Source organism: Chelmon rostratus, chromosome 18, assembly GCF_017976325.1.
Source record: "Chelmon rostratus isolate fCheRos1 chromosome 18, fCheRos1.pri, whole genome shotgun sequence".
NCBI lineage: Eukaryota > Metazoa > Chordata > Actinopteri > Chaetodontiformes > Chaetodontidae > Chelmon > Chelmon rostratus.
In genome coordinates this window covers 15,867,350-15,886,995 of record NC_055675.1, presented here as the reverse complement: position 1 = coordinate 15,886,995, position 19,646 = coordinate 15,867,350, and the positions used below count along the sequence as shown (strand labels likewise).

The 19,646-nt window shown below is 42.0% G+C and overlaps 2 protein-coding genes across 2 annotated transcripts; one reads left to right on the top strand and one right to left on the bottom strand.

Annotated features, from left to right (window-relative positions):
• The first annotated feature begins 68 nt into the window (after positions 1 to 68).
• LOC121621811 (rho-related GTP-binding protein RhoB-like) lies at positions 69 to 3,068 on the top strand. The gene has a single exon (XM_041958454.1). The coding sequence runs from the start codon at positions 196 to 198 to the stop codon at positions 784 to 786; it is 591 nt and encodes a 196-aa protein (XP_041814388.1). The 5' UTR covers positions 69 to 195; the 3' UTR covers positions 787 to 3,068.
• A 1,462-nt stretch (positions 3,069 to 4,530) lies between these two features.
• On the bottom strand, positions 4,531 to 19,050 carry LOC121621808 (apolipoprotein B-100-like). Its single transcript, XM_041958445.1, has 26 exons — positions 18,996 to 19,050; positions 18,542 to 18,586; positions 18,159 to 18,271; positions 17,924 to 18,069; positions 17,633 to 17,780; positions 17,062 to 17,214; positions 16,621 to 16,745; positions 16,106 to 16,191; positions 15,541 to 15,991; positions 15,311 to 15,425; positions 15,060 to 15,206; positions 14,747 to 14,958; positions 14,408 to 14,627; positions 13,951 to 14,109; positions 13,647 to 13,850; positions 13,361 to 13,528; positions 12,996 to 13,201; positions 12,508 to 12,678; positions 12,265 to 12,395; positions 11,933 to 12,134; positions 11,609 to 11,781; positions 11,328 to 11,503; positions 11,117 to 11,232; positions 10,579 to 10,952; positions 5,765 to 10,461; positions 4,531 to 5,649 (listed from the first exon to the last, which is right to left on the bottom strand). The coding sequence occupies exons 1-26, from the start codon at positions 19,048 to 19,050 to the stop codon at positions 4,531 to 4,533; spliced, it is 9,912 nt and encodes a 3,303-aa protein (XP_041814379.1).
• Between the last annotated feature and the right edge of the window lie 596 nt (positions 19,051 to 19,646).

Below are 19,646 nucleotides of genomic sequence, written 5' to 3'. Positions count from 1 at the left end.
TTAGGAAATCACCCAGCGCTTTATAAAGAGATCGCAGCGGTTACTGGTAAATGTTCTGGAGTTGGGAGACGGGAGCGGCTCACGGAACAGGTCTGTCCTGTTTCGTTCAGGCTATAAAAGCAGCCGGAGTGAGTACAGCGGGGACATTTGTGTTTTGGATGCTGTGCTTGAGCGGGAGCAAGCAAAAGGGCAGGAATGGCAGACATACGCAAGAAACTTGTCGTGGTGGGGGACGGCGCATGTGGGAAGACATGTTTACTGATTCTGTTCAGCAAAGACGAGTTTCCTGAGGTGTATGTCCCGACTGTGTTTGAGACATATGTCGCGGACATAGAAGTGGACAACAAGCAAGTCCAGCTAGCTCTGTGGGACACAGCTGGACAGGAAGACTACGACCGGCTGCGCCCCCTCTCCTATCCGGACACCGATGTCATTCTGATGTGCTTCTCCGTGGACAGCCCGGACTCGTTGGAAAACATCCCTGAAAAGTGGGTCCCCGAAGTCAAACACTTTTGCCCGAATGTACCCATCATACTAGTGGCCAACAAGAAAGATCTGCGCAACGACGAGAACGTAAAGAACGAGCTGTCCCGGCTGAAGCTGGAGCCAGTGAAGGCAGAGGATGGCCGGGCCATGGCCATGCGCATTGGCGCATATGACTATTTGGAGTGTTCTGCCAAAACCAAGGAGGGGATCTGGGAGGTGTTCGAAACAGCAACACGGGCGGCCTTGCAAAAGCCAAAAACACCATCAGGAAGTTGTCTCAAATGCTGTGTTTTGATGTGAATGCGGAGCTGTCTGGGGAGCCGTGAGGGCAGACAAGCCGTTTCCACCTCTGGGATGTGTCTGAACATGTATGCGCAGTGACCGCGGTTCGGATACTCCCTTTGTAGTCAGGCGACTGTGGTTGAACCACAACGAACTGACTGCAGACAAGTTGTGTCGAACACTCGATAATCGTCTGACATTGGTGTGTGTGTGTTTGTGTGTGTGAAACGCACTGATTACAGCATGTTCTTTGTGGGTCACATGATCCCAGTCTGACAGGTGGAGGGGTAAAAGGACAACCCGCTACGTTTCAGTGGGCGACTTATGTTATCCCCTTCTAATGTGGACACGGCCTTTCCGGAGGCCTGCTTTGGAGCCAAGATTTCAGTTGCTCACTATTTGTGTCTCTTAAGTGTTTGCATAGGTCACTGCTTCACTGCCAAGGCTACACTTTGTGATGAGCAAAAGAGTAAAAATTGCACTCGTTGTTCAACCTATGTCCACTTTGTATTGTAAAATAATTGTACTTAGTTTGGAAAAATTGCACAGCACCTGGTAACTACAGTGATTCACAGAAAGTTTTACAAAAAGTACGAGTCACTGCACGATGTCCATGGTGTTCAGTATAGTTTCTTCTGTTTTCCGCCATATTTGAAAAAAGACATAGCTTAAGTTTACAGATAATGAAATCCGTTGTCTCAGGTTTGTTGGTTGGTCCCACATCCAAAAAGTATGTTTTGTTTTGTTTTTTTTTTCATGCCACAGTATTAAGTAGTTAAGTATTTGTTATGCAGCAGGTCAAATACTATCACAGGTCTTGAGAAGGGCTAACCATATTGTCTGGTGTAGTTTTGCAAGTTTTCAGGTGGATGTTTTGTTACTTTTAATTGCACAAGCTGTTACAAGAAATGTCTTTTCGTTTAAGTTTGCAAAGCATGCTACTACCCCAAATTACAATGCTTGCTGGTGGCTACAGTGACTCATTTTGGGAAAACAATGAAGGAAAAAGTCATGCAGATGTAGCCAGTAGATAGCACACCCAAAGATTTGGAAGATCTGTTTGACATTTTTCTTTTAGCTACAGCGTCATTTGGAGTTATTTGGGTGAAATTTCAAAGAGAGGATTGAGCATGTGATGAACGTTACCATGTGAGTGCTTTGCTCAGCGAAACACACATTCTTAGAGAAGTGTTTTGAAAAGAAGAGTGGGCTTTGTCAGAGCTCCATGAGCCAGTGGCACACTCTCATATGGGATGAAGCCATCAGATGGCAATTCAATGGAAATGTATGTAATGTATGTCATTAAAACCACAATCTTTGAATAATTACACAAACTTAAACAAAATGGTACAATTTGACTATAAAACACTAGACAAACACTAAATGTAAAGTTGTGTTTTTTTTCAGGAGCTGTAAAGGTTTGTTTACAGCAGTAAAACTGAACTGTGATTGGTTGAGGGACACAAAAAAACACACTTAATGTCTTCCATTATGACTGTGAATGTACCTCAGATGTATTTGGTCAAAAATATTGTTGGGGCTTTGAAGCTATTAGCAGAAAGCAATGTCTTTGAGCTTATTTTTCAGACCTGTGTAATAGATTCAGCTCCTGTCTGATCAGCGTCTCCACAGAGGTGTTGTGTTGCTGTCCTCTTACACTACGGTGGGAGAGCTTGTTCGAATGACAGCTATGAACATCAATTACAGAGACTGTTGCTACACTGGGGATCCAGGGTGAAACCCTGGTGGATTCAGCTTGTAAGATTTTCTTTTAGCAATATCTGGGGAAAAAAGCTCAATTTTGCTTTGAACATGTCACTTTCCTGTGGTTCAGTCAGAAACCATAGTAAAGATAAATCTGATTTTATAAATCTAATCAGAGTTACAATGGCGTAAAAGTCACATTCCTCCCTGCCCTGTGTTGCTGGGCTTTTTGCTGACTTACAGGACAGGAATGCATTGTGCTGGACTGGTTAAATTTCCCTCACTGGCCCCCCTCATGTGCCTCTGATTTCCAATGTTGTCGGGTTATAAATCACTGATCAGACAGTGCCGTTTTTCTCTGCTTCTTTATTTCAATTTTTTAAAACAAACTATGGAGAAGAAAACCGCTGAAAATGTGCCAAATGTATTTGTAAGAGCTGATCACATTATGACCACGTTCATGTGATGATGTCATTTTAAGGTCTGGATGGTAAATTGGGAACAGTGGAAGTTTTTGTGAGGAAAACAATTCGGTATGTAAGGGAACAAGTGGTACTGTTTTGGGAAAGTCAATAAAAGAACCGGTGTGTGTCACCACCTCCACTTTTGCATTCTTTTGCCTCATTTTCTCACACTAAAGACAAATACTCCATGCTGCAGCTGGCATCACATTTGAAGAAAAAATTACTTAAACATTGTTGCTTATATTTTGAATAACATCATCCATTGAATTTGTTTGGTTTTTTTTTCTGATTTTGGGGGGATACGTTATTCTTAACTATAAAATTGGCCTTATAATCATTGGTGAAAAGTATGTTTATGTACAGATGTGGGTGTTTTCTGATTCTTTTTATACTTATATCTTATTTTTCACTTCTGCATTTATCTGACAGCTATAATTAGTAAATACTTGCTGATTACTTTACATACAAAACATGATGGGCTCACAAAATAGGATGCTTCGTTACATAATTAACCACCTAGTGGTATGTAAAGTAGTAAACAGCTCCATCTTAGCAAGCTACAACATTAAAAAAGACTGCTTAAACATTAATGCATCAATGTTTATTATTATACATTAGACACTAGGTAAGGTAAAAGTCACAGGGGTACTTTTTTATTCTTTATATTTTGTACATTTAGCTGATAATACGTTTGTACTTTTACTTAAGATTTTAAAAGCACTTTCAATTGAGTATTTTTATGCAGTTATATTGCTACCTTTGCTTGGGTGAAGGATATGAGTAATTCTTCCACCACTGCTTATGATTACACAAAGCCAGTAGCTATCATTGGAATTGTATTCATGTATTCCAAAGGGTGAATACATTTTAGGACTCAGCTTTTTATGATTGTTAACAACTGTCAAACTGACTCTCTTATTCCCCTTGTTTTGTGACAAGAGAGCTTGTGTGTCACAGAAACTATTTGTGTCTCTGATAAATTTAGACCTGAGGATACATGACTCATGGGCATATGACAGGGGTGCGTATCAAGCTTTTAAAGATTAGGCTACATTGTGAGTGTGCTCAGTATGTTGTTTCTTAATGAGCAATTACATATTTGTGAGGATGTGGCAAGCTACTTTGGCTCAAACTAAAGTGCTTCATGTCATGCAAATGCCAATGTATACACCATAGCACCTTAAAGGAAAAATCATTCTGAAGATTGTTACCAGTGTGTGAAAATCATAATACCTTTGCCTACATTTGGACTTATCTTTTCCACCAAGGAGTTAGATCTCCAGATATAGATGTGTTGAAAAATATACAAGAAATGCGCAGAGATGCATGCAGTACAAACTGTCTTTATTGAAGGCCACATATTGTTTTTTTTAAATAGTACAATGCACAAAGGGAGCACAGTAGGAACAAAATAAGTGAGTCTACTGTGAAATAACAAACAAAATTAACAATTTGAAAAACAGAATGGAGAGATAAGCATCGTGGGTACAGACAACACTTGTTAGCATGCAGCACTATATTCTTTGGTAGAACAGATTTACCAATGTTCTTAAATGGTTACACAACAGACACAGTCAATACAAACACTGGTCAGTTAGTTGAATTTGGCAACAAATGGTAAAGGAATGTCAACATCCATCTGTCTGTCACCTACTCTCACAAATGGTTCAACTTTTTTGCTTTTCTCCTTAAGGGTCTTAATGACATTGTTTTGGAAAGCATTCACACGTTTTAGCAGTAAGTCAATCCAGGACTGGATGTCAGCTTTAAGCTGTTCACTAGACATGCCAGCCAAAATATCCTGGAGTTTGGCTCTCACAGCTGTTAGATATTCCATAACAATTCTGCGGACGTCTTCAACCTGCCTGGCAACATCAGCCAGGACCTGGGAATTGATGGCATCATTGTATACATCAGACACAAAGGTGGAGAACCTCTCTACATTCTGAGATTTTAGGGTTTGAAGAAACTTCTCAGTTTGCTTAATGGTAAACTGCATGAATGCAGAGAATTTGTTAATGATATCTTCCAGCTGGATATCCCCAAGTTTCCTCACAGTGACTATCACTTGATCCTGAATTTTCCTCAAAGCTACAAGCAAATCATCAAGAATTTCTGTTCCTCTGACAACATAGTTAGAGCCAGGAAGGGTGAATTCAATGGTATTGAAATAATCAATGACTGCTGTAAACATGTTGGCAAAGTACTCTGGAATCTTTTGAACAGCCTCCTCAGATACATCTGCAACAAAAGCACTGAACTTCTGGTAGACCTCTAGCCCAGACAGTCTCTGTTCATACCCAGGGATCTGGAACCTGGTCTCTCTCAGGAATTTAACAACAGCATCAAAAACCATTTCAACTTTCTTTTGGTACTCCTTGAGGACAAAAATAGTATTGTCTGTGACAATTGTCATAACACTGGAAGGATTTACTGATGCAAGGTTGTCAACGGCCCTCTTGAACATCACTTTACCCTGCTCTCTAGCCCGCTCAAAAGAACCCTCAAGGCTTCTAGCATGTCTGTAGACTTCGTTATATGTCCTGACAGCAGGATCATACACAATTTCCATGGCTGTGGGCACCTGTTTCTTCAACCGCAGCATCATCTCATATGGCATCTCCATGTTCCAGGTTGCCTGAAGGTTCAGCTTCTCAGAGTTCACCACAGACATCTTCAGACCCAAGATATCAATGTCTGTTGTTGGCTCAGACTGCGGGGTAAACATGAAACAAAAATATATTTGATCAAAATATAAATACGCCATTCACATGTGATCACAATCAAAGGTAAGTGGTAAGCAAACAAATAAGCCAAAGTTCTCTTACCGGGTAATGACCATAGAGTCTTGCTTTTACTTGTGCTGGGCGCTTAGTCTGCATCTGAACAGCGATGAGTCCTGCAGATGGAGTGGACATAGAGACAACAAGGCCTTCCTCTGGATTTCCAGTAATCTCCTGATAGATTTCCATAGTAAAGTCAGGAAGATTGACCTTTGCTGAATTGATAATGGAGGTATCCACATTTTCATAGCCTAAGATGATGCGGCTGTCATGGTTTCCCTCTAGCATTGCATGTTTTGCAGAGAGCGCAGAGGTCATTTTAAATCCGCCGACTGTGTTCATGTTGGTGTTGCCCACAATAGTTCCTGTCAGAAAGTCAAATTCAGAGGATGAGGACGCATCAAGTTTGATGATGAAGCTGTCCTGGTTGAGGATGCTGGCATCAGATTTGAGTGTGATCATTGGTGTTTTCATGGAGAACTCATGGGTCAGATCACCCATTACAGGGATCTTGATGTTTTGAATTCTGGGCAGAGTGATTTTTGGAAGAGTGAGCTTGCCGAGGGCAGATGGAACATGAAAAGCAGGCATTGTGATGAGACTGAAGTCAGGCAGGGGAATGGTGAATGTGGACACCTCGACATTCATCACTGGAACTCTGTAGGCAGGGACTGTGATGGTTTTGGGCAACTCAATGCTGTATTTTTCATATTCTGCCTTTGCCTTGTCATAAGATGCAGCCAGCATGGCAGCGGCCTTATCCTTGCCAATGAGTACTTTCTTGTGCAGAGTCCTGACATTGGCATTGATGACATCGATGACTGGATCCACATCAAGTTCAATGGTGATCATCTCAGGGTTCTTCATGTACTTCATCTTGGAATTCATATCAAATGTCTGCTGAGTTGTGATCAGGAGATAGCTCAGGCCAGTGTCTTCCCAGAGTGAAAAGTCTTCCACTCTTGGTGTCTTCATCCCAACAAATGGCACAGTTATTTCAGGAATGGTGATAGGCTCCTTCAGTACATCCAGATCTGCTTCTCCAGTAATCTGGGAAAATATGCTAATTTCTCTGTCACCATTATCCATGCTGAAGTAGTGGGAGTATTTGTACTGGTTGAATCTACCCAGACCTGTCCAGCTAGCTTGTTGTACATCAGAGTTCAGGGTAAAAGATATGTCATTCTGGAGATCCATCTTACCAGACAGACTGAAAGGAAGGGCAACCTTGGCATTTCCCTTGTTCTTGGTGTCAAACACAAGCTCACTAGGTGTGACTGAAGCGAGCACAGAGCTTGAGAGAGTTCCCTCAACCTGTCCAGCTAGCTCTGCATTGTGAGAGGCAACAAAATCAACTTTCATGTCTTCAGCCTTAGCCTGGAACTTGACTTCTGCAACACTGCCTTTCATGACAGGCGTTTCTGTCTCAACCTTGGCATCAATAGTTACATGGCGGAAAATGCATATATCGGCAACCACATTGTGATTCATTTTGAAGTTGCTGCTGCCTGTTGCTCCAGTGAAAGTCACTTTGGCTGTGTGGAGATCCATGACCACATCCATGTCACTCTTGTGCGTTGCCTCATCTGAGAAGTCCTGAACTGCATATTTTCCATTGCCCAGATTGTTAATTGTCAGCTGGGCAGTGCCATCCCCAAGCAGGAAAACAGTCTTTTGATTCATTGATGCTTCACTGAAGATGTTGAGGGGTGGCATGTTGAGGTCATGTTTGTAGCTTGTATCTACAGTGGCGGAAACTCCATTTTCCACGCCAAAGACTGCAGAATTGATAAGTTCTGCAACATAGAGCTCGGTTTTGACATTTGCAGTAGTTTCAGCAGAAGTGTGAGCTGACAGGCCATGGAGAATCATTCTTCCCTTGTGGTCAAGTGTAAAACTTGACTGGTCAACTTTGATGTTCTCAGAAATGGACAGACGTCTCATCTCAGGCGCAGCAAAATGAGCACTGGCATCCACAGTGAAGTCAAGGACTTTCAAAGTAGATGTAGCCTGTGAGATAAGGTTCATTTTGAATTCTGGTGTGACTGATGTAGTTGTGGTGTTCTCCAGGTCAGCGGTGGTCCTGAGTGTGTAATGAGGTGAGGTGACTCTGAATTCCCCGTAGAGTTTTCCAAAAGAGGGAATCTTGCTCATATCTGCCACTTTCTCTTTCAACTCCATTGTGAATGTGTCATAATCAAAAGATCTAATTTTCTGGACCAGTCTCATGAAATAGTCACTCATGTCATCAATCAGCTGTCCAAAGTCAAAGGAATACAATTCATTCACAAGCTCCTGAACAGGTACCATGACTCTTTTGAGCAAAGGCTGAATGTCAATTGCCCGGAGTGCAGCGAATGCAGACTGAATCTTTTCCCTCACCTGATACTGCTTCATAATTTTAACAACCTCATCCATGATGGTGCCAATCATTTTCTCAATCTCATAGCTGGAGAGGATCTCCTCTACTTTGGCATAAATTACATTGAAATTCTTAGCAATGTTATGCTTCTTGATCCAAGCCATGATAGCGTCCTTCACTGATTTCAACACATTCATGACTTTGTCAGCTGGGAACTTGGCTGTCAGGTTGGTCATAAAGTTTTCCATTGAGTTGAGGAACTTTCTCAGGTCTTGGACAAAGAGGTTGAAATCAAAGTTGTCTATGACCTCCTTCAGTTCTGACACTTTGTTCTGAAACTTGGCACTGATCTCATACCTGGTGTTGATGTCTTTCAGCATCTCAATGCTTTGGTCCATCAGCATCATCATTGTGGTCTTTACATTTTCAATAACTGTAGGCAGATGCTCAATGAATGGGATTTGGACAAAATGGCTGTCACTGTTTTTGTCATATTTCACAAATCCAGAGATGGTGTAATCTTCACTGGCATCACTGAAAAGGGGAGTTGAGGCAGCTCCTGTCATCTCAATACCCATTCTCTCTGCATTGTTATAGGCGCTCATTCCTTGATCAAAAGTGTGCTCGTTTACTTTGGATGTCACCTTCAGTGTGACACTTTGCTCTTGGAGGCTCAGCATGCTGTTGAACTTGTTTTCCATGTTGGTCTTGATGGTGGGTCTGCCTTCCAGTTCATGGGTGGTTGAGGCTCTGTACTCAAATGAATGTGTGAAGAGCATGGGCTCTGCTTTCAGAAGGAATTTGCTGTATAGTTCGCCACTCTGCCGTCCATACAGATACACTTCACCATCGGAGTTGAAAATGGCATCAATGTTCAGAGTGAAGGGTGCAGCAACAGTTTTGACTGTGCTGTCCAGACGAAGAGATGGTGAGTTGAAGTTAGCCACATTGTTGAACTTCATGTTCAGACCAGCGACCTCCACATCGGTGGTATGTGTCATGTGAGTTCCCAGGAGTTTACCGTTGGTATTGCACTTTGCAGACAGGACCATGTCAACAAACTTGAGTTCGTAAGTGTGCTTGAGCTCTTCCTCTGAAAAGACTCCCATCATTGTTCCAGTCAGTTCCATGTTGTAGGGCTCTGCCTTGAACTGGGCATCATTTACAAAGTTAATCTCCATGATCTTCAGGTCATTCTTCACAATAACCGAGGCAGTAAAACGCTCCATGTTAACTGTGATGTCATGCGTGTAGGAGTTTCTCTTGTCAAGGAAGTTGTCAGTCTTGGAGCGCAGGGTAAAAGATTTCAGAGAAAGAGAGAGTGAGTGGGTGTTTTCGGTCCTCATCTCTTTGAGAGATCCAACTATGTTGTTGGAGAGGGTCAAGCCATCTTCATTCACCCTGAGGTTCACTCTGTTCCTGGTGTTGATGTCAAAGAGGTTACCCTTAAAGACACCATTGAGATACACTTCTGTGCTTGCAATCTTTCCATCAACACTGAGCTCAACTTTGTTCTCTTTAATGGCTCCCTTAGTGGTGAGAGACATGGTGGCACCAGCAGTATCAACTCCACCATGGAAAACATTCTCAAAGGTCATTGGGCTGTGCTGAGCAGTTGTTGTACAGCTGGTGGTCAGGCCATTCATGTTCAGGGCCAAAGTTGCCTTATGAGAGGCAAGGCTTGAAAAGATGTTCAAGGAGGCATCAGCATTCATCTCTAAGCCGTTGGGGTTCATGGACCCAGTGAGCAAAGAGTAGGCACGGTTCTCTGTGTCATCAGCTTGATTCTCTATCCTGAGGCTGGCCTGTCCATCAGAGGCAGAGAACTCCATCTGGCTACGAAGCATTCGCTCATCAGCCTTGGTCACGGAGTCAGACTGGATGGTAAGCTTGACATCCTTGTATTTAATGCTCATTTTGGTGGTGTGCTTGATGGGGTCACTGTTCATGTTGGTGTTTGACTCAATCAGAAGTTCTTCATTTGCAAACGATGCCTTGATCTTGTTTGCAACCTTCAGCATTTCAGAGTTCACCCTCAGTGTACTCTCCAATCTTGCTTCCTTCTTTGCTGGCTCAACAGAGAAGGTGTGGAGGTAGGTGGTGCTAGCAGTCATGGGTCCAACAGACAGACTTCCATCTGTGTTGATATCTCCAGAGAGGGAGTTTGAGTCTAGGACAACCTGGGTTGTAATAGTCACAGAAGTCTCCAAACCCACAGGGGCGATGGCATAGATGTTGTACCTTCCTGTTGACATCACATTGTCTGTGACAGCAATGGTTTCCAGCACATTAAAACCTGTGTTAATGAGCATGTGTTTCATGGAACCGTCAATGGTCAATTTCATAGTTTTCTCTGCTGTGTCTGTGATCTTTGTTGTCCCTTAAAAAAAGACAAAAGAGTACAACATTAATTATTATCAACTGTTATGTTGTTTCTCTTGTGTTAAATAACATGTATAATTTTTCTAATTAAAGAAAATAATAAAGATGAACTTACCCTCGGTAGAGAAGGAGAGAAGCTTAATTGGACTGTCAGCCAGGATGTTGAACATGGCCAAGTAGCTAGGAGAATCTGAAGTATTGTTACCAGCAGACACCGTTGCCTCCCAATTATAATAGTTGCTGTTGACCTTGGCAGATACTTCCACCATTCCCATCAGAGGCAGGATGAGATCATATTCAGAAGGGATGGTAAAAGTGGGGACCTGGATCTCCTGCGAAGCAAAATCCATGCCCAGCTGAGGCACAGAGATGCGTGGGGAGGTGACCACAGGGGGTATCCTCAGCTCCTCAGATGATTTGCCTCCAAGAGGCAGAGGAATACTGATGGTCAAACGTTCCAGGTTGAACTGGTACTTGAATGTGCTTTCACTGGTGAAAGAATGAAAACAGAACATTTGTTAAGTTGAAAACTGACATTCAACTGGTGAGTAAATGTTGCAGTACTTATTTTACAGTTTAAACAGAATTAAGCTCACATTTCTCTCCGTCCATATGAAAAACAATAATAATTATTAGATGTGGGGTTTACTTACAGGTTCATGAATAGGTTTTCAGGCATGGAGGGCATTTCCACATTTTCCATTTTGTTCCTCAGAGTCTCAATATACGGAACATCAGTTGTTAGCTTGTCCATCCAGATATTGCTGGCCTGATGAAAAGTAACACATTTCTCATGCTTTAGTCTGGAAGAACTGGAACTAAGTCAAATAGTTACATTTAATTTGAACTAACTTAAATGCTTACCTCAACTGCCTTTGTAAGAACATGACGGAGTTTCATGTCAGTCTTGACAACCTGCTGGTCCATCACATCTTCCACAACCTGTCTGAGCCAGGCCTGGAGTGCCTCAGTGTATGGCACGAGGATCTTAGTATCAGCATTCATTTTGGACATCAGTTGAACCTCAGCCTGGTCTTCACCTGATATACAAAGTATTCAGCATTTTACTTCTACATTTGAGACAGTGTTCGGGCAAATGCCTAAAGACATCAACTTCTGAAGTCCATTAGCACAAACAGACATACCATATTTGAATGTGACTGCCTGAACGGAGGAGGTCTCTGGGAGCTTGACATCACTTTTGATCTCCATGGTGAGCCTGTCAGTTTTGCTCATGGTAGCAGTGATGGCGGCATCAGTTCTGAGTGAGGGGACTACCAGCTGGACCTGCAGCATGCCATCAGTCATGGCCTGAAGCCTGTGATAAATAAAATGTGATCAAGTCAATGCTTGCACATCAAAAAACTTCATAAAGACTGTTAAATGCTCAAATGAGTTCAGAATTTTAAGTAAGATATAGCATTTAGTCTCAGTGTGTTAAAACATAATTTGTGGCTGAGTTGACTCACTTGGCACGGCCAATCAGAGAGAGCTGGGGAACGTTCTTGTTGGAGATCTCAAGGGTGATGACTTTGCCTTTGGCACTGCTGTCAGTCATGCCAACCTTAACGCCGGCCTCAACATCAAAGTCAGGTATCTCGACTTGGGTGGTGAAGATATTCCTGTTCCTGTTGTATTTCATGGTGGCTGTAGCCTCAGTAGGCTGAGCACCTAAAGCCACAAAGTTAGTAAAAGTATAGCTTTATTATTCATGTATGCAACGCTATAAAATGAAAAAAGAGGTTCTGGCACATAGAAACTTAAATCGACGTAAATTATTTTCCATATAAGATGATCATACCCTCAGCTTTCAGGGTCATCTTCAAAGAATCAACCTTCTGGCGACCGTCCTTTCCTTCGCTGAGGAGTTTGTAGGCAATGGTGGCTGTGTACTCAGAGACCTCTTTTGTGGGCTTGATGTCCACTGCAAACCTAAGGTGAAAAGAAAAAAGTTTAAGTCGCTGATGAAATTGCACTGTATACTGTGCAATCAATGACATTAAAATTGACAAAATTATCGCACATTCTTCAAAAAACAACTTACATAGTTTCTCCATTCAGGGGGAAGTAAGGAACAGCATTCTTATCACCAGCGCGAGCATGAAGTGTTTTGGTGCAGTATCTGACTCCAGAGAAGAGAGGTCTGCAGCTTGCTTCACCCTCTGTGTGTGGGATCATTGAAGGCTGACCAGCGCCCACAATCAGCACTTTATTGCTATTTCCAAGACAAAAACAGCAGAATCAGTTTCTATTTTCTAGTAATTTTGATGAACATGCTGTAATTAAGATCACTTGTAATACAATATGGTGTCACATGTTGAAACACTATCACTAAACACCCTACTAGTTGCTTTATTTTATTGCTGTTTTGTTGCGGGTTACAGAAAAAAAACTTGAAATATGTTGGGATCTGCATGTGACCTACAACAGGTTTACAAAGGGAAATACAAAACCAAATAAAAATAGTTGCCATTTACCAGTAAAACAGTTAAGTTTATTAAATATAATTTATGAATGTATTTTGTGTTATACCTGATTCTGAAGAGCTTTGTGGTGCCCTGTGGGGCAGGGATGGAAAGCTTGACCTGATTCTCCTCCATACTGATCTTGGCATTGAGGGTGCTCTCGTGGTACATGTTGGTGTGCATCTCAACAGTGGACACAATGAATTCAGGGACATGGACTCCCATCTTAGTCACAAACTCAACTCCAACAGAGGGCATGAACAAAAGCTCCTTCTGTGAACAAAACACAGATGACATTAAAATATGTTGCAGAGTCATGAAAAAAATATAAAATGACACTGTCCTGCAATTTGCAGGATATTTAAGGAAGTATTTCAATAAATGAATAACAGCACTGTTGAGGTTTTTTTATACAACAGATGGAAAATATACCATGTTTTGATCAATGCGAAGGCCTCCCTTTGCACCAGGAGTGAAGGTGCCAGACAGAGCAAATGTCAGAGGCAAGCCAGATGCTGTTGGCATGATGAATTTGTTGTCCATGAAGATGTAATGGGCAAAGATCTCATTGTCAGTGCCGGACATCAGGTTACCCATGACCTGATGGGAATAAAAACAACAGTCACTTTGAATTCGTCCTCGATGTGATAAAAAAAAAGAGTTGTAATTTGCTGGACAGGCATTATATTAATTAGATAACAGGAATACAGAACAGTACCGTCTTAGGAATGATCCTCATCAAAATATCTGCATACATCATTGCGTTATCAGCAATAAACTTCAGTTCGCTGCCCTTGATGTAGCCAAGCTCAGCTCCCATGATCCTCAGGTAGGCCATGGCCTCTGGGGACTCCTGACTCTGCAGATCTTTCACCAGCTTGTTGAAGTTGCGGACAATCTCTCTCACAAGATTTTCAGGAACCTGAGGAAAAAGTTGGATCAGTTGTGGCAGTATCAGTGGAAATGATGAGCACAACTCAGACTAAGAGAGTTTATCAGTAATAATTAAACACAATACATACCTTCCTTCCTTCTGATTCTGGGGTAGGAACCAACATCTCCAGCTGTGGTACCTTGTCCACAGCCCAGTACAGAGCCTTGCACAAAGTGTCAGGGAAGAACCCATTCTTTCCAAACAGAGCATCAACGGCTGGCTCGAAGCCCCTTCCTTGCATGCCAACCTAACAGAAAAATAAAACAGTGTGGGCTTAGTGTGTTTAAGTCCGAGTCTGGGCCAAATAGTTATGTTACGAATACAATTTAGCTTTGATTTCATTCATTGGCAGTGGGTGGGTTTGGCTAGAAAAAGTCAAATACAGCAAGTAATAATAATAGCAATAAGAAGACATTTTAATGTAGTTTTTAACTGTTACTAATCATATTTTCTCTGCTTGCGTTTCTTGCAAGTGTAAAACTACAATTTGAAACAGCAATAAATTACTGACTGTTATAACCTGCAGTAGTCCATACAGTACGTACCTCCCAAATATTCAGGTTGAAACCAAAAGCTTTCAGGGTAGTTTCCAGCAACATCTCCCTTGGCAGCTGGCTACTGGGATCAAAGATGACATTGCCCTGAATGTTGGCCTGCATGTTCTCATGTGCCACGCCCATCTTGTAGCTGCCAGACTTTGTGGTGTAGTCGTTGTGTGTGGTGACCTCAGTGTCCTGCAGAGCGTCCATTATCTTCATACCAAGCCTGGGGTGATAATGCAACGTAAAACAATCTGAATATATGTTGGGTTGTTAAATCAGCACAGTATTTCCATGAAACAAAGCATAAATTGTGCTTTCAGTTGAAAGTTGCTCCGTTCTTACTTCTTGGTCTCTGAGTCAGTGGAGGAAATGATGTTGTAGACGTGGGAGGTCACGAAGGACTTGACCTGTGTGTTCTGCTCCTGCTTAATCAGCTTCTTCACCATGTCAATGTCACTGTCCTGGGGATTCCTCATCAGGATCAGGTAAGCTGCCAGGCGCTTCTGCACAGCACCCTTGGGGTACTGGCTGACCCTCTGGAGGTTAGAACGAACCTGGACAGAAAAACAGCAGTTAGTTTTGACTGTATTTCAGGAAACACTATAAAAGTAGGAAAGTATGATACTGTTCATCTGTGAAGGGGAACGTTGGTTACCTCATCCGTCACAGACATGCGTCTGAAAGCCTGGATGGCGGCCAGCTGCACAGACAGTGTGGTTGTGGGCTGTCTCATGCACTTCAGCAGGATGCTCTTTATAGCAGGATCAGCAGCCTCCATTGCATCTCCCATGTTGCCAACAACCTGGATGGGATAGTATAGATAATTAGAAAAAAACATGGAACTGGAAGTTGCCATAATGCATCTTTTAATTTTATAAGTGGTCTGTGTCACAGCTGGTTACCTACCCTCAAGGTCAGGAAGGTCAGATCTTTGTCACCAGCACAGTCTGCGCCCAGGAGAGAAGCCATGAACTCAGAGACAGCAGTGATCTCAGCGGTGACGCCCTCAACCTCATACAGTCTGGTGACAAAGTTAGAAAAATTAGATATTAGTGATACACAACAGAAACCAACACTCACTGCTACAGTATTGAAGAGGACTTTCCTCAGATTTAAAAAACATGATGTGTACTTACTTCCTGACAACATTGCTCAGAGCATACATGATGGGTTTGCTCTGCTTGTACTGAGCCATTGCCAGCATGTCTTTCACCATGAGGCGGGAGGGGTTAGGCAGCAGTCCCAGGGCGTAAACAGCAGCATCAACCTCAAGAGCAGCCTCGTCAAAGGTCCTGAGAACCTTCAGCATGGCGCTGGTGCACTCCGGGGTGCCGCACTGAGCCAGAGCTTGCCATGTCAGAGAGCTGGACATGTCCATCATCTCAACAGCAGCAGATCCCAGCATGTCAGCCTTCAGGCCACGCAGCTCAGACACCAGCTTGTGGAAGAGGCTGGCACGCTCCTCGCCCTGAGTGGTCTGTGACAGGGTTTTGAGCTGCTGCATTGTGGCAATGGCAGCGTCCTTGGTCTGCACAGGGGACTTGTCGTCAGCAACATCCATGGACAGGAACTTGAGGTTGTCCTCATCTGCACAGAATTGCATCACAAAACAGTAAGGAAATGCAGAAAAGTTTGACACATTTGCAATGCTGAGCATATTTTGATAATGTACAAGCTATATTTAAAAACTAAAATACTCACTGCTGTCAAAGATTCTGTCGTTGATCTTGGCGGTCTCTCTGAGAGTCACAGTCTGCTTCACCATAGTAGAAATTCCATATTCATTCCTGTTTGCAGAAGAAATTAGACAATTTCAGTAAACTGGCCATAATAGGAAATAATTACACTTGGCAAAAAATATTTTATTTGATATCGACAATATCTATCTGTCTGTTTGGAATAATTTGAAAATGTGGACAGTTAGGATGAAAGTTGGATTTCGAGCATTTGGATGTTCATTACCAACACAAAATAATTCATTCAAACATAGCAGAAGTTCAAACATTTTTCTAAGGCATATATAAAACAAGACATTCCCTAAAGTGTGCACAAATAATGAAATAAACCTACAATTTACATTGTCAGTTTTTGCTCTGAAGAATGGGGAAGTATTGTTCTGTGCCCTCTGTAGAAATGGATCACTTTAAAGGAGTCTAAAGGACTTCGTAAATCTAATTCTCTATTATTTAGTGATACTTCATTGTTTTAAAACTTACTGGTGGGAGAGGGGCAGGAAGATGTGTTTCTCTGTGCAGACTCCACTGGTCATGTGCTTCTTCTGGTTGTCAAACTTGTAGTTGCAAGTCTGAGTGCTGCTAATCATCTTGGACAGAGGGTAGTTCTGATGGGAGAGAGACAACATCAGTTGGTTTGTTAGATTATGAGGAAGAGCAGACTGCTGGAGAACAGTTTAAAAAAAATGAATTAGTGTCTTTTTCTGACTTTTTAAGGCAATCAATCAGAAGATTTATACTATATACCTCCTCATAAATGATATTCTGCTATTAAGAGGGTTGTTTTTAAAATTCTAGAAAAATCTTATTTTTCTCTACTTAGTAGTGAATGGTGTACCTCACAGTTTCCAAATCCTGCACATGATCTACCAAATCTTGGCTTTAGTTTGTTGATTTTGACAGTACAGGGTTGTTTAATCTTACCATGCCAGTGATGAGGGCCAGTGGACTGGTTTCCTGCCTGCGGGCAAAGAACGAGTCACATCTGGAAAGATCCCTGCTGACAGTCACATCGGTGGCGATGTCTTCCCTGGCATTAACAGTGAAGTCGGTGGGGCACACTCCATGCACGGTGGCCTGAAAATGAAGACAGGCATCATCAATACTGAGGACATTCGAAACAATTCAAAAAACAAAGCTGCCAGAGCTGGAGAGGTAAACGTGCTTCTTGTCCTGTCGCAATCGCCCTGAATCTGATTATCAATTGATCTGAAAGATTGCCCCCCATTATGAGAGCAGGTGATGCCATTAGAAAGATAAACTTATCTCAGACTTTGACCTGCAGCTGAAGTCATTGTGAGAACATGATGTTACAGGAGGTTAGTTATCACCTGTGACTGGGGCAGCTTATCTACTCATTGTGCAACTTGTTTATCTTGGCATGAGTCTGCACCACAAACAGAATGAAGTTCTAGTTGGTGGCCTGAATTGATTGGTAAGTGCTGTAAATACTGGCGAAAGAAAAATAAGACAATAAAACAGTTGGGGGAGCTACCATTTCTTTGTTCCTCTCCTCTTCCATGACTGGCACGATGAGAGCAGAGACAATTCCCCTCTTGATGTTCAGGATGTTGACAGGCTCATCATCCTCAGGGTAGAGTTTGACATGAGTCTGTCCTTCAACTGCGATCTTCAGTGGGTTCCTGTTGACGTGAACAGCTTGTTATTTACAACCTGCCCTTTCGCCCATCATCTTCCTTTATTTCCTCAACCAGTGTTGAGTTTTAAGACTAAACGACACAGATGAATACCGAATATTTGTTTGAAACATAACAAGGTGACTTACTTGGCCATGGCAGCTCTGAAAGCCTGAGCTCCAGCAGCAGGACGGTACACTGGGTTCCCCTCTGTATCCACACCAGAAATCTCGCTCAGAGAGCATTCTGTTGTGCGGAGGATGAAGCTACAGGTCTGGGGCACGTCAACCTCAACCTGTGGAGCAGATTAAACATTGTTTTTACCGCTTTCTATTCAGGGTCACAGGGATGTTTTGTTTGCAGTAATGATCGGGGTTGACGTACTTTGCAGGAGACTCTGGGGCCGCTCTTGTTGTCCGTTGCTCCATTCACACCATTAAAGGTCTCAGCTTCATAGTCGTACACAAACCGCCTGAAGTTCTTAAATCTTTTGGCCACTAAAAAGTATTTGGAACATCAGTTAGAGCACTGTAACGTTAATGCTGATTCACGCACTGTACTTTTTACACCCATCTGACAAAGTCACACTTTATATAGCTTTAAATACTTAAATAGATGGTTTAATGCAAAGAAAACAGGATAAATGATTACTGAAAGGTGAAACTCATGAGTGAGGGTTCACTTTTTTGTTGCGTATTCATCAAACTAAATCACATCTTATAAACATAATCTATAAAACAATGCTGAGATTAAAAAAAGCAACTTACAAAAGCAAACTGGAGACTGTTCATCAACACTTGCCACATCTTGCTCTGTAAAGGATGAAAAAAATGGTTTGCTCGACATTTTTGAAAAGCCACAAGCTGCTCTAAAACTTAACTGAGAACACTTTAATACTTAAATCATGTCAACTAATTATTTACAAGTATAATTAAACAATTTTCAAGGGTTTATTACTTATTTTCAGATCAAAATGCTCTTTAGTGAGCCATTCAAAAATTATTTGAATATTAACTAAAACAACTAGCAAAAATGAATGCTTAAGTACCAAACTATTAAATATTACTGCCATTATTCTTTGTCACACACAAAACAGCAACATCTCCGCTTTTTAAAACAGAAAGAAATAGACACCCACTAACTTTTTTTTTCAAATAGATTTACACATGTAAAAGCAAGTCCTTAAGTTCTATTAGCTTCCACTAAAAACACAGTACTTACGGGCTAGTGCGTACGTGCCCAGCAGCAGCAAAAGGCAGATCTTGGTACCCCCCATGATGGGTTCAGTAAAGCTCCTGGAAGCCTTAGCAAGGAGAGTCTTCCTCTTTCTGTGAAGACTAATTCTTGTGGTTTGGTCCTCTGTCTTTTATAGTTCTTACTGTATGTAATTACCAGGACGTGCAAATGTGTTGCCCTGGTTCCAAAGTCTGAGCAGTCCTTGTGGCAGGCCAAAGGTTGTAATGTTGTCTGTCAGCAATGGGTGGGGGTGGGGGCTGTGTGATGTTAGATTACCTCTTGTTTTATCATTTGGAGTTGTTTTCTTGAGACATTAAGCTGCTCTTGAGGTCATTTTTAACACAGAAACTCATATACTAATGAAAAGAATGCATGAAAAGAAATCACACATATCTCAAAAATCACATTTGTAATCAGATCGATGTCATATAATAGCTCATATATCCTGAATCACTAACTTTGATTGCTGCTCAAAGGGCAGTACGCAAGTATATTAATTTGGTGGTATCAGCAAAGTAAGGGGATGTATTTTACTTTTCTAACTCCAGCTGTACGCCGTTTCACTTCTCTCCCCAAATGTTTCAAAGGTGTTGTCTTCAAGTCAAGCGACTGCTTTAGTTTGGACTGTTTCAGAGG